The 25,674-nt window shown below is 38.9% G+C and overlaps 11 protein-coding genes across 11 annotated transcripts; 4 read left to right on the plus strand and 7 right to left on the minus strand. All coding sequences in view use genetic code 12, as the record gives it.

Moving 5' to 3' along the window:
- Positions 1-677: 677 nt before the first annotated feature.
- Positions 678-2,250, minus strand: PPH21 (phosphoprotein phosphatase 2A catalytic subunit; the record flags this gene model as incomplete). Its single annotated transcript, XM_007375992.1, has 1 exon — positions 678-2,250. The coding sequence occupies one exon, from the start codon at positions 1,948-1,950 to the stop codon at positions 859-861; it is 1,092 nt and encodes a 363-aa protein (XP_007376054.1).
- Positions 2,251-2,488: 238 nt separating this feature from the next.
- Positions 2,489-6,766, minus strand: SPAPADRAFT_72116 (uncharacterized protein; the record flags this gene model as incomplete). Its single annotated transcript, XM_007375993.1, has 3 exons — positions 2,489-3,171; positions 3,208-5,453; positions 6,140-6,766. The coding sequence occupies 3 exons, from the start codon at positions 6,195-6,197 to the stop codon at positions 2,521-2,523; spliced, it is 2,955 nt and encodes a 984-aa protein (XP_007376055.1).
- Positions 6,767-6,951: 185 nt separating this feature from the next.
- TOS1 (Tos1p) lies at positions 6,952-8,639 on the minus strand (the record flags this gene model as incomplete). Its single annotated transcript, XM_007375994.1, has 1 exon — positions 6,952-8,639. One exon carries the CDS (start codon positions 8,454-8,456, stop codon positions 7,134-7,136), a length of 1,323 nt encoding a protein of 440 aa, XP_007376056.1.
- Positions 8,640-10,912: 2,273 nt separating this feature from the next.
- On the plus strand, positions 10,913-13,168 carry SPAPADRAFT_140212 (DEAH-box ATP-dependent RNA helicase; the record flags this gene model as incomplete). Its single annotated transcript, XM_007375995.1, has 1 exon — positions 10,913-13,168. One exon carries the CDS (start codon positions 10,913-10,915, stop codon positions 13,166-13,168), a length of 2,256 nt encoding a protein of 751 aa, XP_007376057.1.
- A 34-nt stretch (positions 13,169-13,202) lies between these two features.
- Positions 13,203-14,534, minus strand: FOX3 (Fox3p; the record flags this gene model as incomplete). Its single annotated transcript, XM_007375996.1, has 1 exon — positions 13,203-14,534. The coding sequence occupies one exon, from the start codon at positions 14,484-14,486 to the stop codon at positions 13,260-13,262; it is 1,227 nt and encodes a 408-aa protein (XP_007376058.1).
- Positions 14,535-16,856: 2,322 nt separating this feature from the next.
- On the plus strand, positions 16,857-17,345 carry ARF3 (Arf3p; the record flags this gene model as incomplete). Its single annotated transcript, XM_007375997.1, has 1 exon — positions 16,857-17,345. One exon carries the CDS (start codon positions 16,857-16,859, stop codon positions 17,343-17,345), a length of 489 nt encoding a protein of 162 aa, XP_007376059.1.
- A 109-nt stretch (positions 17,346-17,454) lies between these two features.
- Positions 17,455-18,159, minus strand: RKI1 (ribose-5-phosphate isomerase; the record flags this gene model as incomplete). The annotated part of the gene is made up of 1 exon (XM_007375998.1): positions 17,455-18,159. The coding sequence occupies one exon, from the start codon at positions 18,157-18,159 to the stop codon at positions 17,455-17,457; it is 705 nt and encodes a 234-aa protein (XP_007376060.1).
- A 466-nt stretch (positions 18,160-18,625) lies between these two features.
- Positions 18,626-19,323, plus strand: RPS7A (40S ribosomal protein eS7; the record flags this gene model as incomplete). Its single annotated transcript, XM_007375999.1, has 1 exon — positions 18,626-19,323. One exon carries the CDS (start codon positions 18,653-18,655, stop codon positions 19,217-19,219), a length of 567 nt encoding a protein of 188 aa, XP_007376061.1.
- Positions 19,324-19,333: 10 nt separating this feature from the next.
- On the minus strand, positions 19,334-21,769 carry BZZ1 (Bzz1p; the record flags this gene model as incomplete). The annotated part of the gene is made up of 2 exons (XM_007376000.1): positions 19,334-21,521; positions 21,712-21,769. One exon carries the CDS (start codon positions 21,287-21,289, stop codon positions 19,466-19,468), a length of 1,824 nt encoding a protein of 607 aa, XP_007376062.1.
- Positions 21,770-22,305: 536 nt separating this feature from the next.
- Positions 22,306-24,225, plus strand: SPAPADRAFT_56164 (phosphatidate phosphatase; the record flags this gene model as incomplete). The annotated part of the gene is made up of 1 exon (XM_007376001.1): positions 22,306-24,225. One exon carries the CDS (start codon positions 22,306-22,308, stop codon positions 24,223-24,225), a length of 1,920 nt encoding a protein of 639 aa, XP_007376063.1.
- Positions 24,226-24,356: 131 nt separating this feature from the next.
- Positions 24,357-25,499, minus strand: SPAPADRAFT_140758 (uncharacterized protein; the record flags this gene model as incomplete). Its single annotated transcript, XM_007376002.1, has 1 exon — positions 24,357-25,499. One exon carries the CDS (start codon positions 25,497-25,499, stop codon positions 24,357-24,359), a length of 1,143 nt encoding a protein of 380 aa, XP_007376064.1.
- Between the last annotated feature and the right edge of the window lie 175 nt (positions 25,500-25,674).

The raw sequence follows: 25,674 nt of genomic DNA on the forward strand, positions 1-25,674 counted from the left end.
AACAACGAGAACTTCACAGTAAAATTGCAAATTGGATTTTGTTTTAAAATCAACACAGTGGCATTATGTGGGGTGATCCAATAATCTAACCTGATATTCCAGTTATCAAATAGGTCCAGGTATTACAAATTTGCAAGCAAATTCCAATACCTGTGCGATACAACATCTTCAATAAGATTTGAATGCCATATGGATAAAAATGTCGTTTCACCAGGAACTCTGGTACTAAGTACTTCCTTATCAAGCAGAAATTGGTGCTGTAATAGAACAAATGTCTATAGACTGTGCGGTAGTTTGTTTATATTCACCAAAATATGTGAATGTATTGTATGCAATATATAGAATGGCTAAATTTGAGAAAGACATAGAAAGTAGGGTGTTAAGAAAACGGTTATCCATTCTTCATTTCCTGGATTCATATTTTACTATAGTGGTTGTGATAATCGGCAATTATAGTTAAGTTAAGGACTATATACCTAATTATCAGTTATTGAAGAGGGATAATTCGATATACAGGATTGGGTATTCATTTTGGTAACTACAAGAATATTTAGTTGCTCTTCTAAGTTAATTACATCACAGGATGAATGTTACATTTTAATACATTAGAAACTCGTATATGTATTATAAAGACAGCAAAAAAGACTATAAAGACAAAAAAAAGGCAGGGAGTATATGTATATATATATATATATAATAATAAAAAAAAGACACAGAAATAACCGTTAACAATAATAATTCAACATTTCCAACAATTAATTTATAGTATAATGGGCAATAATAAAATGAAGGATTTCAAATAAAACATAAAGCAGTAAAAATGAGTGAATTGCAGTAGGTATGTAGGCACACATGAGATCATAAGAAATAATCGGGAGTTTTCCGAGTAACAGTAGGTTCGCCCGGTCTTTGACTAGGATCATATTGTAAGAATTGTCTATTATGTTGTTCGTCAACTTCCATGATTGCTGCTTGATTACCACATCTATAACAATAATTAGGAGCTGAGAATATGGTAACCACTGATTCTTGATGTGACCAACTAAACCCTTCCATGACCAATTGATGGGCACGAGCAATAAGACTCAAATCATTGGTGTGGTTAAATTGTTCTGAGATATCTTGACCAAAAGTGAAACCGGCACCTCTTGGAGAAATCCCCCATCCACCTCTATCATCAGGATCCGACCATAACAAATCACACATTGGACCTTCATGAGGAACTTCTTGGATTCTATTTAATTCTCGGACTTGATCAATGGTTTCGATCATTGGCGATAACCCACCATGTAAACAAAAGACCTTATTGTCAACTAATGCAGTTATAGGGAAGTAATCAAATAAATCTGTAAATAATTTCCAGACATTTGCAGATCCGTATTTTCTTAAACATTCATCGTAAAACCCATAAACTTGAGTGATTTGTCTTGATTCATGATTACCTCTCAATATAGTGATTCTATTTGGATATCTCACCTTCATACATACCAAGTATGATACAGTTTCCACCGAATAGTAACCACGATCAACATAATCCCCCATAAATAAGTAATTAGTGTCAGGGCAAGGACCACCAATCTTGAACAACTCCATCAAGTCGTGGAATTGACCATGGACATCCCCACATATAGTAACTGGGACTTGTACTGGTTGGACATTTTCTTCGAATTGCAACACTTCAATGGCCATATCACAAAGTTTCTTGACGTCGGCTTCAGCAAGTGGTTCACATTGAGATAATTTGTCAATCCATTGGTCCAATTGATTTACTGATGATACATTGAGGTCGGCCTTTTTAGCGGCTGCTGCAGCATCCGATACACTGGCATCCCCGCCTATGCTTGTTATTCCTGTTGGTTGTTTACCGGATGTACTAGATGAGGTGGCACTGGTAGATACTTGTTTTAAGTCTTCGACATCTTCCATTGGTACGTCGGTGTCTAATTCCATAGTTGTACAAAGTGTTTGATTAAATTGGTACCCAGGGAAATATTTCTATCTGTGCAGTCTGAAAAGTGGAGGATTGATTGGCAATGGTGAAGATGATTGAATGCTAATGCCTGCTGTGGGTGGTATAGTGTTCTTGTATCTTCAACAGTTTAACTTTGCTGGGTTTGAGATTATAAACCTATTGATCTGATAATTAAAGGGTGAGGGGAAAAAAACGGATTAATTGAGTAGAGAATATGTTAGATGATGGATCCACTAGTTCAATTAAGGTACGTGTTTGTAATTGCGGTTGTAAAGAGTAGAAAATAATGAGGTTAAATTTGAATTTCGTTCAACGTTGTTTTTTCAGTGTTGCCTGGTTAATTTTTAAAGTGCCAATTTTGGGTCGTCATATTTTTTTTTTTCTGTGTGGGCAAAAAAAAAAATGATGAAATTCTCTTTACTCCCTGATTTGTAAGTGGTCATGTGATGTAAGTCACGTTATGTCAGGTAATTGGTTCATCTTTGCAACAATGTTTTACAAAGAATTACTATAGTTGTCTTTTAGCAATCACATCTATTAATATATACTCACTCTCGTGAACTCTCTACATTACTTAACTGATACAAATTGAAAAAACTATTATTACCCGGTGCACTACTCGACCCATTACCAAGATTACCTCCTGAACTTGCCCCTGGTGCTCCACCGCTAGTGTTATTCATTGCTTCTTCGAAATTAGTAGCTGCAAACAAAGAAAGAAAGTTCTTGGTACTTGCAGTGAAATGAAGTGATGCTGGTGTATCGACATCATTGCCTGGTGTCATCTGCGGTTGTTGAGTGGCTGATTGGGTTTGTTGTACCGGTGGTGGAAGTGCGAGCTTAGGACCATGTTGCTTTTTGGGCACAATCGAAAAGAATTCCTCTTCTTCGTCTTCCTCATCCTCGGCCCGGTGTTGTGGCTGGGCATTTTCGTACTCTTCCGGAGTTTGGTCTTGTGAAACACGGTTTGATGAGTTGTTGGAGCGGATATTCGAGTCGTGGAAGTCCTTAAGGAGTTCGGCAAGATCAACATCTTGGTCTTTTAATGATCCTGATGAATGTAAAGAAGGAAGCAATGGAGGAGGATGAGGTGACATGCCAAACAAAGCCGGTTGCTGTGGTGCTGGTCGAGCAGTGGCCACAGGCATTGCAATATCTTGCTGCTGCTGCTGCTGTTGTTGTTGTTGTCGTTGTTGCTTCTGTTGATCAGCAAGTAATTGCTCTCTTTCGCTTACTCTTTTTCTATATTCACTCAAGTTAAGGAACCAATTGTTCAAAATCTTGTGTGCTCTAACCAACTTGTTGATATTGTTAAAGAATGGGAAATGCTTAATAAGATTATCACTATACCTAATCAAGATATTCTGGTCTTCTTGATCTCGCGTATCCTGAGAATTCTCTCTCGTTTCCTTCTGCTTCATCTCCAAGAAGATCTTCAACAAATGAAGTAACGGTTGACAAACTTGATGGTTTGACATTTGAACCTTAAACACATCAGAATCAGCTTGTTCTAACACCGTATTCAAAACAGAAACTAAGGTAACCACAACCTCCTTGCATTGTTGGAAATCACCAGGGAAAATCAACAACAACTTGAATAATAGAATACTCTTGACAATTTCGTGGATTGGTTCATGCACGGGAATCGAGCTGATTAATCCTTGCACTTCGGTAAACTTGGCAAAATTCATGCTGGTACTATCATAACTTAACAACACATTGAAGTTCGATCTATGGCACAACTCATCAATCAATCTATAATCATTAACCACTTTTGTCAATGCAAACACATAGTCATGTTCAAGGTCGTTCCCAGGAAGACTAATAAATGCCCTCATTCTTTGTGAGTCCAACCTTAACACAATATCGTTGTTCCGAGTAAGGTTCAAGTTGTAATTATGGGACGAGTAGATCACATAATAACGTTCAGCAATATACAAAGCAGCAAACAATTCGGCAACTGGTCCTAAGGGTTCATTGTTTCTGACATTGATCAATTGGAAGTAGGTGATTGCTCGGTTAATATACAAGATCTTCTCGTGCTCTTGCGCTTCATTGCCGTAATTGTACACTTGGCCTGAATTGGTGGTGTTTAATGTGTTTGTCAAGTTTAAAATGTGAAAGTAATTACACATGTGGAAACTAGACACTGCCAAATTGTAATAAATTTGATATTGGTTTAAATGTTGGAATTGGTGTTGGGATTGGTTACCGACTGATCTTGGTGGAATGACAGGTGGAACAATAAAACTCATTTCGACAAGGGTGTATATTTCCAATACTTTGAAATGACAAAGGTTTCTATAATTCTTGAATGCTCGGTACATCAACTTCTTTTTGGAGTATTGAAGGAAATCTTTAAACTTTTGCTTCTTCAATTTGATCATAAATTCAGAAATAAGGAGGTTGATAGTAAGAATGATTAGTAAGGTTGATAAAAACAACGGATCATTGTGGTGGTGGATAAGATTGATTTCCAGATGGAATGGATTATAAGGAGAATTCTTCACATTGGGGTAGTTGGATACCAAGAACTCCACTAGTTTAGAATAGTTTGTAGTTAATGATTTTAAAGTTAATGGTTTTAATAATTCGAAAATAGCTGGTTCTTCACCAATAAGATTAAGGTTTTCAACAAGATGATGTGGAGTCACGATATATTCTTGGGCCAGGTTGGTGCTATTTGCAGTTTCCAGTTTCAGCATTGGTGGAGACGCCAAGGTGGAGGATTGCGCCAGGGAAGGTTCATCTTGTTTTATTGCTGTTCCAGTTGGTAATGGGATTGAAGCTGAATATGGATTTGGCATAGGTAGTACCGGACCAGTTGTAGATTCAGGCATTTGTGGTTGTGTTGAAGCTGCAAGTGATGAAACATTTGACATAAAGGCAGCCGCCTGTTGGGCTGACACACTTGATGGGGTACTATTTGCACTGGTAATTTCCATAGCTGAGGGATCATTTGAACCTTCATTCGAATCTTCCTTAGACAACACATTGGACACGGAAGAAGAAGCCAGTAAAGCAGGACGTGCAGGTGTATATGCACCGTTAGTAGCACCGCCATTGGCGCTTGTGCTCCTCAGTGGTTGATTAATTTCTATGACTTCGCTTAAACTGTTGATTGAGTCCAACGTCTTTCTATGCAAGTTCTTGGGACCTGATTTCTTACGTTCTCTCAACAGAGTACATTTTAAGTTGTTGGCAACACAATGAGAACAAGGCCTAGTGGCTTCACATTTAACTTTTCGAATTGCACATCCATCACAAGCCCTGATGTTTGATTTCTTTTTCTTGGCGGGTTTATTAGTAGGGTGGATGATGGTATGCTTGTTTGTGAGTTTAGTAACCAGGGAATTTATGGTGTTTGCTCCTCCAGTGGTGAAGAAATTTGAGATCACGGATTCCGGAGAATTGTTGGAATCAACTGATGACGCGGCTGGGTCGTGGGCATTTGGCGGTTGTAAGTTGTTAGTAGTGGACACTGATAGTAGTTGTGGGTGGGGCCAGTAGTAGGAAGTAGGTAGTGAAGGTGGGGTTGTATTGGATGAGCCGTTTGAATCGGACTTGAACCCTGTGGGCATCAAGTATGGGTTAGGCATGGTGTGAATAAGTCACTTTTTGGTTTGTAGCTCCAAGTTTAAGGTTTGAAATAAAAACAGGAAAAAAATATCCATAAAACGCAACGACAGTGGTAACTATGTAAGATCTAGCCACTTGTCCAGTTTCAATAAAGATCCGTCGGGATTTTGATAGGGTAGTTTAAAGTATTGGTCAGCAGCAGCACAAAAAAAAAGCAAAAGAAAAAAAAAGGCTCGGAAAGGGAAGAAAACAATCAAAACCTTAAAGTTGGATGACAGGTTGTATTTTGATTTACAAGAAGGGCAGAAAAAGACAAAGCATGGAGTATAAAGTTTTGAGGTTTTCGGGTTTGTTTTTCGTATTATGTGAAATTTCTAATTGTAGGAGAGATTAATGTGTGCCTTTCCCATTGTTATTGTAATTAATTCCCACCCTTTTTGCGACGAAGAATTTCCAAAGTGGGGGGGGTTGTACTTTTTTAAGGCCATTCTTGTTCTATTTTGTTTTTTTTTTTCTGTGGAGAATTAAATTATTTTCTGTTGTAAAAATTTTTGCATTTTTGCGAAACGCCTTAACAGGGGGACAAACAGTGGGGAAGCATAGAAGATGAGTAGCTTCTGTTAGGATGGAAAGTTCGATGAATCATTATTTCATCGAATCGTCCCAGATATGTTAATCTTATGATCTGAAAAGCGGTTTCAGTTGCTTTACGATTACTTCTATATATACTCAGCAGACCAAGCTTTTCTTCTTCCTTGGGTACTCTCTTAACTATAAACTACTTAAAAATTCTAACTTCTGTATTAGGTTAGTTCTGTGTTAGCTTCTAAATCATGCATGGTCTATATTATTATTCACTAATTAACCCCGAACCCCCGTATTGTTCTAACGACGTTTTATTACTACAAAAATCGTCAACACGGGGTTAATATCCATGCGGGGAGAACCAACCTTTGTTCCGTTCCTTCCGTATAAAAGATGGTAGATATGTCCCAATGTATTGATTCGTAGAAGATAGCCTCGATACTACAATTTCAACTATCCTGCATTCAATACTGAGGGAATTAAAGGTGCAATGCAAGGACTTTAATCAAAGGTGAGCTTGGTAGAATCTCCAACTGCGATTGGATTTAGTTTCTCTACTCCCTGTCCTTGCGGGCCAGTCTGAGTAAACCACTTCTATACTAACTCCGTTATTTACGAGAATACGGATATATCAAACTATAAACAAATCTAGAAAAGACTGTTCTTTTTCTTTTTTTTGTGAGAGTTTTCCTTGGTTGCAAATCCAACATTTATAGTTGCTTTTAGGGAGAGACTTTCAGGGAAAATACCACCTTCCTAGTTCTTCTGGGTCAAGATTAATCATGCAACTAATCTTAACGATAAATTATCTTTGGAAGCATTTATTAGCTTATTTCTACAAACTAAGGATTTGATACTACAGTGATTATCCGACTAAAAGTGATATATAATAGGTATCATATACATCTAATTACAGATAAAAACTCCAAAGATAAGGTTACATAACGAAACAAATTTATACTTTTGAAAAGACAGGCTAATACAGTGAGTCTAATGTTTAGTAACCAATAGATGCAACTGATCCAGATTCTTGAACCCATCCATTGACAACATCAGCAGATAAACCAGCAGAAAAGTCGGTAGAATCATCGACTTGAACAATGTGGATGTCAGAACCGGTAAATACAACAGCAGCCTTTAAGGAACCAGAAGTTGGACGGACAAAGTAATCTTGAGAACCACCACCACCGTTGTTGGTGTCTTGGGAAGCACCTTGACCACTGTGTAAGTGAGAAATCAACTTGTTAGAACCAGATGAAAGAATTTCAAACAAATCTAATTCACCACATCCGGTCTTCCAACAGGAACAGGAAGCATCACCGTATTGTAAAGTACGTGGGATCTTGGCGTTTAATAACCAAATAGCTGGCATATCACCGTTGAATCCACTTGATCCATCAGATGGCATTTCAAATTCAAAAACAAAGATCTTGGAAGCACCACCGAAACCGTGGTGGGCAACAGAACCTGGACGGTAGTAACCACATCCGCTACCTTGGCTACAGTCATCACCAGCCATGATAACATATTCAGAATTGGAACCAATGGTAACATCACCCAAGGCTACAGGAGAAGAAGAACCACCGGAGTTGTCGGAGTTGGCATAAGAAAGGGAGTTACCGAAAGCAGATGACCAAACACCAGAACCAGCACCACCGTGGTAGTTTAAGAAGACACAGTTGTCAGCGCTTCCTGGGGTATAGTAGGAGCTTCTAACCCATGCGGAGTCAGATGGAGCTTCTGATGGAGCAGCTGATGGGGAGGAGGATGAACTTGGAGAAGGAGCAGCACTGGTGCTTGGTTGAGGTGGTTGACTTTCAGTTTGTCCTTCGTTATTATTGGAATATGTGGTTGGTAAAGTACCTTCGACGGTGGTGGCTTGTGTGGTTGATTGAGTGATGGTGTTACCTTGGGCATCGACCAAGACGGTTTCGGTAACCTCTACGATTTCGACACCTCTCTTGTGTTTGTGGTGGATGTGTCTAGTGGTGCAGTCTTCTTGTTCTCTCTTTTGGTTGTTGGATCCAGATGGGTAGTAGACACCAAATTGTAATAATTTCAAAGGACCTCTGCAGTGGACAGATAATTCTTCGTCTAGTGGGGATAAGTTACCGGAGAAGGAGTATGGTTGTTGGGAACAAGTTCCAGTGGTGTCGTCCATGTTGGTGACATCTTGGTAGGTACCTTGGAAACCGACACCTTTATAAACAACCTTCTTGGTTGCGGAACAATAGTAGTTACCTCCAACGTTTTCACAGTCTGCCAGGACGGCGACTATCGAAGACAATATAGTTAACAACGTTGTATATGAGAATTTCATTGTGGGTATATATATGTTTTGTGGGTATGTGGGTGGGGGTATTGAAGTTTAAAGGAGTGTAGGATAAATAAAAGGAATGACTAAAGGTTAAGTTGGTAATAAGACTTGGATGAGCCAAGTTATATATCTATCAATGTGAAAAAGGGGGGGAGATTGTCGTGGTTGTTTAGAACAATACAATAAAAATTTTGAAAGGAGCAAACTAGAAAAACAGAATACAAAAAAAAATCGTGGTTATGTGGTTTTATATATTATTGAAGCTTTTTCTCTCCGCCCGGGTAGTGAGTTTGTCCTTTGTGCTTTTCTCTGTATTTGTTTTGGTTTGATAGAAAAGTGGTAAGGGTTATTTTTCTTCTTGTCCATTTTTTACAGCCAGGTACATTGTTTTTGTGTTTTTGTTTTGTTTTACTTAAAAAATATTCAAGAAAAAAATAAATAAAAAAATTTTCACGCGAAACACCTCGTGTAACAAGATCGGAATTTTCTTTGTTTTACATTTGCAAATCACGTGGCTCGCACAATTACATTCCTCCCGGAATATTTCCGACTGAAATTATTTTTTCGCCTCGAGAAGACACGCTTTTACAAATTCCGCAAGTTATGCACGCCTTGTTTGCTGGTTATTTCCGTTTTGGGAGAAATATACCTAATCTGTCATTTTTTCCAAGAGTCAAACGAACAATCATAGGATGAGGTCACTTCATTGATGCCCTGATGGGCTATTGTGCCAGCAAGGGTAACACATGGGATCAGGATCAAATCAGCTGGCCAAGGCTAATAACGGTAATTCATTGTGATATTTACTAATAAGAATCTTAGCAAATGAAATTGACGAGTAAAGTTGACGAAATAAAAAAAAAAAACAAGAAATAGGTCTATACTAACATCGAACAATTCTCTTGTCGAAAGATAGCCGAACTGCGGAATGGACGGTTTAAATTACAGTTTGTAAAGGATCCATTTCTTGGTAAATTCCAGATGATTAAATTTATCAACGTACGATCAAGTAAATTGGAACAAGTATATCTATGTCAAATAGTTAGTCCCGATCCTATACCACTGTGAGTAAAGAGGCGCACCACTGTCTTGTTGTTAATGAATGTGATGAGGTAAATCTCAACGGTTCGGAACTCGGTTATTATCTACATAATATTTGTAGTCTTAAGGTTTCAGATCTAGACTCCTGCTGTTGACTCTGCGACCAAATAATGCGCCAAATCTAATAATTTTTCATATATTAGATGCGATGGGTTGCGATATTGGTTCGTCTCTCTTTTGTGTCAAGTTTGTTGTCTTCTCTACGCCCCCCAACTAACTATTTTTGAGCTCCTTCCCTGTTTCAGATCTGCTCGAAATTATTGTGTTATCATCCATAATACCACATACATATCCCCGTTCGCCCACTTTTAGGAGAGTGTGCATATCCGCTTGGATCTGTGATGGACTTAATGATTTGCAAAATGAGAAAAGTAATTACAACTCCGAATTAGGATATTTATTGGAAAAAGAAACGACGATATTCTATTAGGTTAATTTTTTTTAGCTGCACTAATAAATTAGCCTACGTCATGATCTCCACCGAAAAAAAAAAATATTTCAAAATATTATTAATATTGTTTGTTCAAGTCCCTTACATTCGGACCGAACTTACGAGATACCTCACAAAAGCAAGACCAGAAGAGGATATATACCATTTGCGGAGTTCCGGATCAACGGCGTAGTTTTACACAAATTAAAGGGAATGAGAAACAATGAATTAATCATCTACTGTGCATATTTTGGATCAAGAAATCCTATACCCCGCCCATGCAATAATAGGCGTAATAGTGTACCTGGTTTGAATTATTTCATAATTCGTACTATTTTCTTCGTGCCAAGCGTTAACAGCATTAATAACGTGACATAACAACTTTGGCAAAGCAACTTTATAATTGCTTTAAGTGTATGTTGATAAGATTGTAGCTTTCTTGATCAAACTTTAGTAGATAATGTATGTCCTATATCTTTCCACGGTTTACTGGACTTTCATTCTAGCAATAGCTTAGGAAGTTCTCAAAATTACTGATTCTGCAAATGTTATTGTTAAATTTTTAACATTTTAGTGGTAAAACTTGATGATATTTAATTACTAAACAGGTTCCTATAAAAGTCTTGATTTTCACTTTTGTTGTTATTTACAAAATAGTCTCACATGTATATGTAATCATATTCTAAACTATGCATTGGATTGCATTAAAGCCTATTACTATCATTATCATTATCATTAAACCATTTTGATCACATGACTTTCTATACTTTTTTTGTTAGCAAAACGTAGAACATCCAAACATACACGCATTAGGTTTGCTACTTTATATTACACTAAATTTTCAAAATAAAACTCGCGATGAGGCTGTTTTTGCACGTTTGATTCTCATCAATAGCATCACCATCAATTGGAACACAACCCCGATCTAATGTCAGAACGTAAACGGCAAAGACGAAATTCATTAGCTGAGCAGGTTGCAGAAGCTGCCGAGCTTTCACTCCGCCTCCACCCTCGTCCAGAAACACCCAACGAGTTGGTTCACCATGATGCTGGAGAATTCCGTGATCTTATCCGTCATAAAACCACCGCTGCTCAAGCTGAAGCTCTTGAAACCGGTAAGGTTAATCCATTCACGGGCGAACCTTTCAGTCAACAATATGTCAAAATTTTAGAAGTAAGACGAGACTTGCCTGTACATGCTCAAAGAGACCAATTTTTGGAGACATTCCATTCCAGTCAAATCATGGTTTTTGTTGGGGAAACTGGGAGTGGTAAAACCACCCAAATTCCTCAGTTCGTGTTGTACGATGAAATGCCACATTTGACCGGTATGCAAGTTGCATGTACCCAACCTAGAAGGGTTGCTGCCATGAGTGTGGCTGCAAGAGTTGCAGATGAAATGGATGTCAAATTGGGTGAAGAAGTTGGTTATTCTATCAGATTTGAAAACCGTACCAGTAACAAGACCATCTTGAAGTATATGACCGATGGTATGCTACTCAGAGAAGCAATGGAAGACCACAATATGAGCAGATACTCCTGTATTATTTTGGATGAAGCGCATGAAAGAACTTTAGCTACTGATATATTGATGGGTTTACTTAAACAAGTCAGTGTAAGAAGACCAGATTTAAAGATTATTATTATGTCTGCTACCTTGGATGCTGAAAAGTTCCAGAAATATTTCAACAATGCCCCATTATTAGCCGTCCCAGGGAGAACCCACCCGGTTGAGATTTACTATACTCCAGAATTCCAACGTGATTATGTTGATGCTGCCATCCGTACTGTTCTTCAAATCCATGCTACGGAAGAAACTGAAGGTGATATTCTTCTTTTCCTTACCGGTGAAGAAGAAATTGAAGATGCATGCAGGAAAATCTCGCTTGAAGGTGATGAGCTTATTCGTGAACAAAACTGTGGTCCATTGAAGGTTTATCCACTTTACGGTTCTTTACCACCACACCAACAACAAAGAATCTTTGAACCAGCCCCAGTTAACCCAAATCCTAAGGGCCGTCCAGGACGTAAAGTCATTGTTTCTACCAACATCGCCGAAACTTCCTTAACCATTGATGGTATCGTATATGTTGTTGACCCTGGTTTTTCCAAACAAAAGGTTTACAACCCTAGGGTACGTGTGGAATCACTTCTTGTTTCGCCAATCTCCAAAGCCAGTGCCCAACAAAGAGCTGGTCGTGCCGGTCGTACTCGTCCAGGTAAATGTTTCAGATTATACACCGAAGAAGCTTTCAAGAAGGAATTAATTGAGCAATCCTACCCAGAAATCCTTCGTTCTAATCTTGCATCCACCGTTCTTGAATTAAAGAAACTTGGAATCGACGATTTGGTTCATTTTGATTTCATGGATCCCCCAGCACCAGAAACCATGATGCGTGCCCTTGAAGAACTTAACTATCTCGAATGTCTTTCCGACGAAGGTGATCTCACTGCCTTGGGTAGAATGGCTTCCCAATTCCCCCTTGATCCTATGCTTGCCGTGATGTTAATTGGTAGTCCTGCATTCAAGTGTTCAGAAGAGATTCTTACCATTGTCGCCATGCTTTCTGTTCCTAATGTGTTTGTGAGACCCGCCAGTGCTAGAAAGAGGGCCGACGAAGCCAAAATGCATTTTGCTCATCAAGATGGGGATCATTTGTCGTTGGTTAATGTTTATGAAGCATTCATCTCCCCACATACTGCCGAAATTGGAGCCCACCAATGGTGCAGAGATAACTTCTTGAGTTACCGTTCCCTTCAACTGGCCAAGAATGTCAGAAGTCAACTTAAACGTATTATGGAAAAACACGATTTAGAAATAATTAGCGTTTATGAGCAAGTTCCAGAGGTTGAGTACTGGGATAACATACGTAAGGCATTAACCGCCGGTTTCTTTATGCAAGTAGCCAAGAAGAAGAGTGGTACTAAGGGATATCTTACAGTTAAGGACAACCAAGATGTTTTGATACACCCTTCAACTGTGTTGAGTAAAGAAGGGGAATGGTTGATTTATAATGAATTTGTGTTGACTAGTAAGAATTATGTTAGAACCGTCACTACCGTTAAAGCCGATTGGTTAGTGGAGATTGCACCAAAGTACTATAATTTGGATCATTTTGCCAAGGGTGATGTTAGATTGAGTTTGGAAAGAATTATTGATAGAGTAGAAAAGAGTAGAAAGTAAATTATATAGGAATAAACCCAATACTTGAACCAAAAAAAAAAATGTAACATACATTGACTATAATAAATAGACTAATACATTAGCTAAACGCCTACTCTCTAACTAACACACTGGCGGCACCCATACCAGTACCAATACACATTGAGGTGACACCAATTTCTCCTGGTTTCATTATTCTCAATATAGTAGCATATTGTCTTGCACCAGTGCAACCCAATGGATGACCCATAGCGATAGCACCTCCATTCAAGTTTACCTTCTTTCTATCAATACCGACAGTGTCTATGGAATACAAACATTGACCTGCAAAAGCTTCATTGATTTCATAAATGTCGATATCACTAACAGATAATCCGGTTGTTTTAAGAACTTTGGGAATAGCCACGGCTGGACCAATACCCATAATTTCAGGTGGGACACCAGCAACAGAACAGTTGACAAACTTGGCTTGTGGCTTGAAACCGTGCTTTTCGGCAAAGCTACGCTTCATTAAAAGGACAAGGGCTACCCCATCGGTAACTTGAGAGGAGTTACCTGCGTGGGAAACACCATCATCTTTGAAAGCTGGCTTGATCTTTGCGAGTTTTTCCTTGGTAACGCCTGGTCTTATACCTTCATCTTTGTCGACGGTGATTTCCTTCATCTTTGGAGGTTTGTCTTCGTCATCGTCTTCATCATCGTCATCATCATCATCTTCAATTTGGACCTTGAGTGGTAAGATTTCATCCTTAAATTTACCTTCACGTTGAGCCTTTTCGGCCTTTGCATAACTTTGAGCGGCAAATTCATCTTGGTAATCACGAGAAATGTTGAACTTTGCAGCAATATTTTCGTTAGTGATACCCATGGAAGTACCATTTTTGATGAATTCTGGGTCATTTTCTAAAGAAGGGTCAATACGAGGAATGGCTTGAGGACCGTAATCCTTACTCATGCTTTCAACACCACCGGCTAATCCACATTCAATTTCACCACATTTGATACGGTTAGCAATCAAACTGATGGCCATCAAACCAGAAGAACATTGACGGTTCAAAGCGACGAATGGAACAGTATGTGGCAAACCACCAGCCATAAGGGCACCACGGTGTTCGAAATCACCAGCACGGTGTTTTAAAACATTTCCAATGGCAGAATCTTGGATGATGCTTGGGTCGACTTTGGTCTTCTTGAGGAATTCCTCGGTGAAGGTCTTTAAAAGAACTTCAGTGGTTGTATCCTTGAACGAACCTTTACCACCCTTGGCTAATGCTGAACGGTAAGCAGCGACGATAACGACGTCGTCTGGGTTCTTTTGTAAGTGTTGTGCCTTGGTCATAGTTTATTAGATGTAATGTGAGATTAAAGAAATTAAGAAATTGAAAAAAAACCCAGATATGGAGAAATTATTGGATTATAAATACAGTTGGCATTTGCCTATGATTTTTTAAACTTCTGTGGGGAAGTGGAAAATGAAAAGTCGAAAACGGAGAAAAATTATCCAGAGATTATAAAGAGCCGCGGAAAATATTGAGCAATGTCATGTGGGTATAAAATGAATAGAAATAGATCGAAAAAAAGGCAACCTGGAACGTTACTCGGTTACTCCGAGGATATTTCATAAGTAAAAATCTAATTATATTATGTATAAGGGTACTGCCGATTTCAGAATATAACTAAATCACATACATTGTCAGTGACCGAGGCACCGGTTTTTATTTTTTTTTCTTCGGTTGCGATTTTGCTTGTGATATTTTTCCGTACTTTTGGGGTAACTCCGGACCAGACTAAGACCGATGGCAGGTAACATAAATACTTGTCTGTATAAACAATCTGGACACGATTTATAATTTCTATTAGTTTATCATACTCTAGTTACCACGACAATTCAATCCATCGAAACGATTGCTCTTGTGTGTGCCGCTACTCGTATTCCTGATAAGCAAATCTAAGCCAGGGGCTTTCAGAGATCCCTTATCAATATATGTATCAGTTTTTTTTTGAGCTTTAATAAAATGTTATATTGGGCTAAAGGATAAAGATTTTGGTTTTTCTAGTACATCTAATTCAAGCAAGAGATTCATCGATCAATTTGAGCTGGCTCTGATAGTTCAAGATTTGGTTGCATTACTTCTTATGCAATATTACACAAAAAAAAGCTTGGTTCTTCAGCATTAGAAACAGTATGCTTTTCTACAATAGTTTCATAAAATATTAGAGATCATTTTACAACCACAGTCAATAGAATTAATCAAGTGTGTCCCTCTTTGTTGTACGCTTCTAGGATTTTCCCGATGCAGAGCATCTTGTTTTCTGGTAGCGCCAATTTCAAATGGACTAAAGCTGCGAAGAACTTCATCACGTGAATTCCAGATTCCAAGAATTTAATCTCCCGATAAAGTTGCTCCGCTCGACATCTCACTCACAACCTATTCTTTCCTTGTTTGGAGTTATTATTCGACTATGATACTGTGTAATTCTTCTTGCTCATCGTTATGTTCATTACTGGATAGTGAGCTTGAAGTGACTGCCCTACCAAAGTCTGCATTGAAAACTACATCTACTTCTCTTTACGTGATACGAGTGAGAAAGTCTGTTCGTTTCGCTAGATCTTTAACCAAAGTGAAAATGTTTGATATCTTAGAGAGCCCCAGTAGTGTAGGAATGACTATGTGTTGTCAGCTAAACGGGGAAGTGTGTTAGCCATGAATATCCTGGAAACTAATAATATGCCATATTATTGATCTTTGACAACAACTATTGTTGGTGTCCAATTTGATTGGCCACGGTGTCTTTTTGCTTGTTGTTGTTGTTGTTGCCCGCTGCTGTTAAAAGCCCACTGTTCTCCTTATCATCGTCTATTTTCAAAAGAACTGCGACTCTTGGCGCGCCCAATGATAACGTTCCCCAATTCCGGTTCACCACCACCACCACCGCCGCCGCTTTAGCGAAAGGGAACAAAAAAATATCTTGGGTTTTGTGTTCACTTTTTTGAAACCAATATACGCGTCAAAAGTGGTAACCAATAACTACCAAGATCATCTCGAAGAAGGTGATGCATTGGCAAATGGAATAAAATTACATTTCCTCATTTGGAAATACACATTCACTATTTTACGATTGTATCTCGTACATATGAAATGAACCGTCGTATTCACTAGCGTGTTACTTGAGTTAGTTGATCTTTAATCATTTAACAATCGTAAGAGGTTTTTGGCTGCCTGTTTTTATATGCAATTTTTTCCAACAAAATTTATCGTTAAAAAAAAATGGTAAACTTTAATTTGACTAAATAGCGTTATATCAGGTTGTGGCTTAGTTAGTTACGCGTATAATCAATAATAAATTTGTAGTTAGGTGGGTTGTGAACCCTACACCAAAAGACATGCATTATGTCCCCTTTCTACAATGGGTCCATCTTTCTTTCTGTTTAGTACACACTGGAATCTTGCTTTGTGTAAGTAGTACATTCTCAATTGTTAGCCAAAGTTGAGGAGGACAAATTTCAATTTAGCCGAATTTAGACAACCAAAAAATTAAACGACATATTTTCAAAATAATATCAACATTTGATTTGGAAATTCATCATACACATTAAATAGCTATATATTATGGGTTCCTTAGTTGTAAGTATATTCTCAAAATAAACACATTCCAAATGAGCTAGATATTAACAAACTGCCAGTCCAAACTTTTTAAGAATCGAGAAATGAGAATCTTGATGCTTGGTCTTGACAACGCAGGTAAGACCACTGTGTTGTACAAGCTTAAGCTTGGTAAGACCCTGCAGACCGTCCCTACTGTAGGTTTCAATGTCGAAACCGTCAAACACAAGAATGTCAGTTTTGCAGTATGGGATTGTGGTGGACAAGAACGTATCCGTCCGCTTTGGAGACACTACTTTACTGGAACCAATGCGTTGATTTATGTGGTTGATTCCAATGACAGGGATAGATTAGAAGAAAGTAAGAAAGAGTTGTATAGAGTGATCACAGATAAAGAACTAGCAAATTGTTTGCTTGTTGTTTTGGCAAACAAGCAGGATTATGACGGGGCAATAAAACCAAAGGACTTGATTGAATTATTTGAGTTGAAGGAATTAAGTGGGAAACATACATGGAGTGTCATTCCTACTATCGCTACAGACGGAACAGGATTGGTAGAAATGTTGAATTGGATTAGCTCTCACAGTAAATGAGCACACTAAAGTTTTCTACTTTCCGGATAGGTATATTCTACTTTTTCACTTCTTCGTTCATATACTTTAATTACAAATACATACCATTTTTCAGATACCTTTGTAAAATTTACTTAGTCCAAGTACTAACTTCCCCGTTTTCTTCACCAAAGTATGCCTTTTGAGCCAAATCAGTAAACAACCCGGTTTCAACAACACCAACAAGAGCCTTGATTTCATCATGCAACTTCTTTGCATCCTTGACATCACCGAAATCAGCGTCAAGTAAGAAGTTATGGTTGTCAGTAATGACAGGTCCAGCCTTAGCCTTACCTCCTGATCTCAAGTCTACCTTCTTAGCTCCCAATTTCTTCAAGTCATTGATAACCTTGGCATAAGCATTAGGAACAATTTCAATTGGGATACCTTGAGTCCATTGTCTGCCCAAAACTTCAGACTTCTTACGATAATCGGCAACAACGATAAATTTGTCAGCTGCAGCAGCCACTAATTTCTCTTGGAACAAACATGCACCACCACCTTTAATACAATCCAAATTTGGGGCAACTTCATCAGCACCATCAAATGCAATGTCAATGTGTGGGAATTGCTCAATGGTTCCCAATCTCAATCCATTGTCGATGATCAATTGTTGTGATTGGAATCCGGTAGGAATACAAACAAAGTCAGACTTGTTGTCAAGTTGTCCGATACGTTCCGCAACATAAATGACAGTGGATCCTGACCCGATACCAACAACTTTGGCAGCAGGTGGGAAGTTTTCGTCAACGGCACGGTAGGCGGCCAATTTCTTAGCTGATTCAACAGAGGACATAATGATAGAGGGTTTGGTTGAAGCTAGGGAGACAAATCTTCTTAGCATCCAGATTTTTGGACTTGCTTTGAAATTATATCCGGACCGTGTGGGTATTTAATTTGTGTGTATGTATGGATGCGCAACCACCTTCCATGGGGTCAAAGTCAGCAAGTCTGGGGGGGGTCGAGCGGATCGCAGATGATGACTATTTCAGGTCTAAACCCTAACCAATACCATTCGACACGTGATTTGAAGACAGAATTAAATTTGAAATTTCTCATTTTGGTCCACACACTACTTTCACAAAATCCAGGAAATTTTTTTTCGGTCAAGTGAGTGCAACCCATAATGTAATAAGGAACACCATGCAGTTTACAGGTTATCTCATCAAACTGTAAAATTATCCAATTTGTATAGCGAATTTTTTTCACCTTCAAAAAACAGAAAAAACAGTCTACTTTTCAAAGGTAATCTCTTTCCTGATAGTGTACATATTCCATAGTTGTCCATAATGTCTGCAGTTAACAAGATCTTAGCTGAAAAGCCAACTGAATTAGAATTGAAAGTCGCCCAAGCTTTCGTTGACTTGGAAGCCCAAGCTGACCTCAAGGCTGACTTGAGACCATTACAATTCAAGTCCATCAAGGAAATTGATGTTAACGGTGGTAAGAAGGCTCTCGCTGTTTTCGTTCCTCCACCTTCATTACAAGCTTACAGAAAGGTCCAAACCCGTTTGACTAGAGAATTGGAAAAGAAGTTCCCAGACAGACACGTTGTTTTCTTGGCTGAACGTAGAATCTTGCCAAAGCCATCCCGTAAGGCTAGAAAGCAACAAAAGAGACCAAGATCTAGAACTTTAACTGCTGTTCACGACAAGATCTTAGAAGACTTGGTTTTCCCAACTGAAATCATTGGTAAGAGAGTTAGATACTTAGTTGGTGGTAACAAGATCCAAAAGGTTTTATTAGACTCCAAGGACTCCACTGCTGTTGACTACAAATTGGACTCTTTCCAACAATTATACTCTAAGTTGACTGGTAAGCAAGTTGTTTTCGAAATCCCAGGTGAAACTTATTAAATTGTATATTAGTTGTCCATCCATCCTACACAGAATCATCCACCATAACAATTCCAATTTATAGCACAGTTTGGTACTAGGTATCGAATAAAAGGTTAATACAGAAATTTAAAACATTGTAGTTTCGTTACTTTTAAAATCTATTACTCTGAGAATATTTTCCTATAGAAAAAAAAACAAGACAGGGAGTATGAATGTTTTCGCGACATGACATTAATAGCAAAACTAATGCCGTCGTTGTCTTGACTATATCTTCTTGACATAACTTGTTGGGAACACTCCTTTATTCCCATTAAGCTCGCCTTCGGTCCATCCACTACCATCAGTGTCTTCTTGGGTAACCACTATTTTATCCCCAGCATGAATAGTAATCTCATCATCACCATCAGCGGAATAGTCATATAACGCTTGAACATAACTGACTTTCTTTGCTCCACGTCGTGGAGCAACTGATGGACCTTGCTTCTTGGGTTTTTGCAACGACGACATGGATACATTATCAGATTGGGTAATTTCAAGGTACGATGTAGGCACCAAACCCTTACCTGCAGCTGCTTGGATAAGAGTCCATCCTCCTTCATCTGGTTCAAGAACTGTCACTTGTTCTCCTGGTGTAATACTTGTTTCATCGTTTCCAGCAGCTTGGTATGCATATAGAGCTTTTGCGTTACCACTTGAGTCACCATTTGTAGAAGTTACTGTTTTGTTTCTCCGAAGGTTGAATATTCCTGTGCCGACGTGAGAAAGAGTAGTATTTGTTCGTGTGGTGGATAATGAATGAGTACTTGAGTCGTCCAGGGCTACTCCTCCTGTTTCCTTGTCCTTCTTCTTAAACAACGAACCAAATTTAGATTTCTTACGCTCAATCGGGGCAATATAAGTAAGATCCTGATCACCAGCAAAATTTTGGATGATTTCAATCTCAACTTCATTACGTACACGTTGTGTATCTTCTTTGATGAACTTTTCCAATACCGAAAGCGAACCAAGAAGAGAAGCGTCGAATTTAAGCGTGAGGTTGTCGCCCTCTTTCTTTCTATCCGCTGTCAACTCTTCGAGTTTTTGTTTGATATCAAGGCAAGACTGTTCGTATTTGGAGTATTGACCCAGTGCTACATTTAGTCTCTTTTTCAAAACTGTAAGTTCTGGTTCTTTGATGATCAAACTCTCGTCATCGTGCCAGATACTTGAAGGGATAAAGTAGAAATCAGCAGGCTCTTTCCAATCTAGTTGGTTATGCTTTATAAACATTGCCACGTCTAAATGAGGTTTATTCTGATCAACTGTTTGGTCTATATTGTGTAACTTCTCTTTAACTTTATCATTGGCATTACGTTCAATGATACTGGCATTCTTGAGAAGCTTATTGACAAGAGTAACTCTATCTTGGTTCAATTCCTGCAAGTAGTCCAATAATTCAGGTATATCTTGATAATAATACTTATCCTTGAGTCGATTGGCAGTATTGATCTTGATCAAGTATTCATTCTTACCATTATTCATTTCCACTTCTTTTTCCTCTAACCTTTTGGCATACTTGTCAGAACCACTATTCCTCTCTTGTTTCTCTCTAGCAGATTCTGTAGCTTGACACAACAAATCGTATGCTTTCTTAGCCTTGGTTACTTCATCCTCGACCCCTTTCTTTTCTTTCGTCAAAAATTCGTTTATCGAGTCAGTACTTCTGACAATACGTTCACATTTGCCCTTCAATGACATTAAATTACTCCCGATCATAGTCGAGAATTCAGTACCTAACTTGGAACGTTCACTGGCAATAGCTTCTGTCTGGGACAATAACTCCGTCCATAATACCAAACTAGCACTTTCCAAACTTCCTGGAGTGACAGCAGGTTCGTCACCAACAGATAAACTGGCACTGAGCTTGGATTTCTTATCAAAGTGTCGTTTGCATAGTTCCTTTAATTTATTGGAGTACTCCTTTTCAATGTTTGCCCGTTCGCGATAGAATTCGTCCACATCAGCAAGGAAATTGATGTTGTTGTTTATCCACTTGATCGTAGGCTTGTATGCATCTTTAAGCTCGTTTCCTATTGATAGCTCTGCCATTGTGTTCTCTTATATCGTTGTGTAGTTACAGGAAAAAGTTGTTGGTGTGTGTAGAATGTGTTGTACAAATAGGAGAGACAATATGAGATCGGCGGTGGGGGGAGAGGACCGCGCGGGTTCCAGGGCACTAATTCCGGTAGTTCGATTGGTAGCGTAGTTACTTTTCTGGACTGCTGTGGAGATGTTGGTAGAAACGTAGTGGACGTAAACGAGTTATGACAGCAGATCTTATCTGCAACTTCTAGTTAGTATTTTGATTGGTTATAATATGCTGATCGCCAAATTTTGAGTGCCTAGTTCTTAGAAATAACTGGTCCAGAAATTTTGGCAGCACTGTTGTTTCTAAAGCAAATTGGATTTAAATCAATTCCTCAACTTCATTCCGGAGATGAACAAACATTGCAATGTGTGTATTTACATACCTGTAATGTATATATATATATATATCGCTCTTTGCTAACTTGGATGGATTGGATTCCTGTGGGTTATTTGCCGTGGTTGGTGGTTTAATGGTCGCGCTGTTCCAGAAATTATCACAAAATTACGTCCAATTTCTGCGCAGGAAATTTGCCAAGAGGATCGTTCCCAGTTACAACCACAATTTATTAACACCCGTAAGTTTAATAACATCATTGTCGCATTGAACCTGACACGCCTGCCTTCCTGACTTACTCAATTAGCTGCATTTGTTTTTTCCCCCTCTCTCTATTCCCCCCACCTTTTCATTCAAAGTATCATTCACGTTGGCCGGTGGTAGGAAAAACAAGCTTATTCAAATCGCAGCGGCGTCATTATCCAAGCGATTATATCCATTCAACCAACATCCATCAAACACTTCCATCTCATTTACCCCTAGTACTACTCCAGTTCCAATTAAACGCAGGTCCAGAGTCAATTTACTCTGGGATTTATACAAGGACTATCGGTCCCTTAAAAAGGTTCACCTACCCCTGGAAATCGTACACTACCGCTATATTCGGTACCCGGGCCTATCTACTCGTTTAAAACGTCGTAAAATGGAACAGCAACAACGCACACCATCCCCTGCCTCCCCAGATGAACCAATTCCTACTTCCAGGAGGCAAAGATTGCTTGGTCTAGCGAGAGCCACTAGAGACACCTACATTCCCAGATTATCCAATTCTGTAAGCTCGTTAGCTTCCGGATATTCTCGTACATTAAATAATAACCCGACTGATGTATACGACGAAGAAGGAAGATTGATCTTGCCTAGTGGAACTACTATTCACCTTTTCCCTTCATACACGCGTTATCAGAATGGCACCTACTACATTGATGTAAAAGGATGGGTGTCGTGCCCCGGTTTAATGACTAGAAAGAATAGATTGATCCTATCATTAGCCAGACAAATCACCAAGTACAATAATAACAACAGCACCCAAGCTTTGAATCAATGGCAAAGTGAGCTGATCAAGCAAGATATCTTGAATCCCGAAAATGGTTCCGACACTGAATCCGTCAACCTGGAAAGTAGCAGTGCTGAGCTACAAGCTTCCAGCCCGCTGTCGAATGGTTCCAATACTGAGGATTTGATTAAGGAAAGATTGGCATGCTTTATAGCAAGATCTATCCCTAATACCGAGATTGAAATTGTGGTTGGGTCCCAAGAGAGTATTGATATTGTAGATATTGTCACTCAAACAGTCTTTACTGACAATAATGGCCATTTTGAAACCACTCTCGAAGTCAACTATAAACCATCGGTAATTCAAGCCAGATCAGCTAATACTGAAACTATTTTTGCATTTCAAGATATCCTCCTTATGCCCAATGGTGGTGTGGGTATAATATCTGATATTGACGATACGATCAAACTCACGGGTGTCATTGGTGATAAGCGAGAACTTATGACCAATCTCCTTTTGAACGAAGTTAGTTCATGGAGTATACCGAGTATTATTGAATGGTATCATCAGATGTACAAACATTCTCAGATAAGTTTCCACTATGTATCCAATTCACCATGGCAACTTTTCTCCACAATCAGGCAATACTTTAAAGCAGTAGACCTACCACCAGGTTCAGTTCATCTCAAGCAATATACCGGGAATATTATATCCAGTCTTATGGAACCTAGTAGCTCACGGAAGAAACGAGCATTGTATAAGATTTTGAATGATTTCCCTGAGAAAAGGTTTATATGTATCGGAGATTCTGGTGAGTATGATCTTGAGGCATACGTAGATCTTGCAAAGTCATATCTGGGAAAAGTTATAAGCATTAACATACGATATGTTGTTGATTCATTGTCTGATGTGGATGATAAGAAGATTTTTGATGAGTTGACGAGATTATTAAAGAGCAATACCAAGCATGGAGTAGCATTTATAGATCCTGCTGCTGCTGCTGCTACCGTCAAACTTGCATCGCCAGCTCCTGTTCAGCCTAGCTCCGGTCCAATTATTATGGAAGACTTGATTGACTTGTCTGATGACGTTGTTGAAGCACCAAAGAAGCTTCCACCCCTCATTCCTAAGAAGCCAAACTCACTTAAAGGAAATACGCTCCAAAAGAAACCCCCATTACCCAGTCGTCCTCTCCAACATGCCCAAACAGACTCGCTACTTGTGATTCATCTGCCTTCACCTCCCTCTTCATCCAGCATTGGCTCAGATGGCAATTCCTTGGATTTATCAGACGATGCTCCCCCTCTTCCTCGACGACCCGTACATGCCCGTACCGAAGGAAACTGTTTTGAAGACACCAATGACGTCAACAGTATTATAGAATCACCAAGTTTCTATGAATTGGAAGAAATGGATAGGAAAGGTGCTACTTGGATTAGACGTATCATTACTGCCATGCAAGAGCTAGAGGGAACAGGTACAAGAATTAACTTGTTTGTTGATGACGATATCCTGTTTTTTGAAAAGAGTAATTTGGATTTGGTTGAAATACTTAGGAGTATACATTAATATGTGTAAAGAAAGAAAATAGATTATATATGATTGTCTAATTATACATATATATATATATCTATTTGTGTTTCATGGATCTATGCGATTGTAAAAGATTCTAATTGGGCTGATCCAAACCGAAATGAAAATTATGAAGTCGTTCCTTCTGTTGTGACTATAGTTGCGGTACCGTTGGGTTCGGGTATCGCTTCAGCGGCGGCTTCTGGGGCATCAACAGTTGATTTTTCTGGCTGTGATTCAGCTACTGCTTCTTGCTGATAAAATTCTTGAGCATTGGTTCCATCACCGTAATCCTTGATGTTTTCATCATCAGTTTCTGGCAAGTTCTGTTTAAATTGAGATAAATCCCAGGTGTCGCCACCTTCGTCTTCTTCAGTATAGTATTGGTCACTGAACTTCTGCAAGATGATTTCCCTCCCTGTCAATGGCCTCTTTGCCTTCTTTTCGTCTTCTTTTCTTTGTAAATCTCGCTTCTTTCTTTGTTCTTGCTTCCACTTTTGGAAAGTTTCAGCTGTGATAGGAGTGAACTTCGACCTGTCCAATTTGCTTCTTTCCAACTCTAAGAATTCTTCTAAGGTAATCTTTGGTTCTGCTTCGGCCGCTAGTCTTTCTAATCTCTTTTGTTCTTTGGTCTTTAATACGAATCCTGGAGGCAAAGAATGTCTATATTTACACTCATTCCCACCATTAGGACAGACCCAGAACCAACCATACTTCCCATTCTCCACGGCATCAATGAAATATTTACAGACGATATCGGTGGTTGTCTTGGGGTTACCGTGTTTGGATGAAATGACTTTTCTCAACTTTTCTTCATCCCAGTTATCCATGGTATCGTTTTCCTTATCATCCTCTGCATTTCTTGAATCAGTGTACAAATCCTTTTTGGCAACTTTTCTCCCTACATCTGGATCATGACTGAATTTACACTTGTTACCCTTGGTACACACACCTTGCTTGAAGAACTCACACAAAATACTCTTGGGATCAACCCCAAATGGGACTTTTTGTGGTTGGATTCCAAACAAAGCGGCCGCTTCCTTCTTTGCCTGTTCAGCGGCCTTCAACTCTTCGGCCTTCCTCTTAGCTTCAGCTTCCTTCTTCTTGGCGAGACCTCCATCTATCCCAGCTTTGATTTGAGAAATTTGTTGTTGCACCCTTTTAGACTTGTTCTTGTTCTTCATACCGAATGTTTTGTCTTCGGCGGACTTGGCCTTGGACTTGGCCTTATTCTTATCACTTACCTGTGGTTGTTTCTTCTTTGGTGGCATATCTGGTGCTTGGTTTTGGTAGTAGTAAGATTGCTTCTACTAGTGTTGTAAATTTTAAAATTTTTTTTTTCATTTTCATCACGGGTCGTGTGATTTGATCAAAATTGTACTTGGTAGCGATTTGCATAATACACGAAGGTATCGCTGTACTCTTGAAAGTCGGTAACTTGTGCAG

Source organism: Spathaspora passalidarum, assembly GCF_000223485.1.
Source record: "Spathaspora passalidarum NRRL Y-27907 unplaced genomic scaffold SPAPAscaffold_5, whole genome shotgun sequence".
NCBI lineage: Eukaryota > Fungi > Ascomycota > Pichiomycetes > Serinales > Debaryomycetaceae > Spathaspora > Spathaspora passalidarum.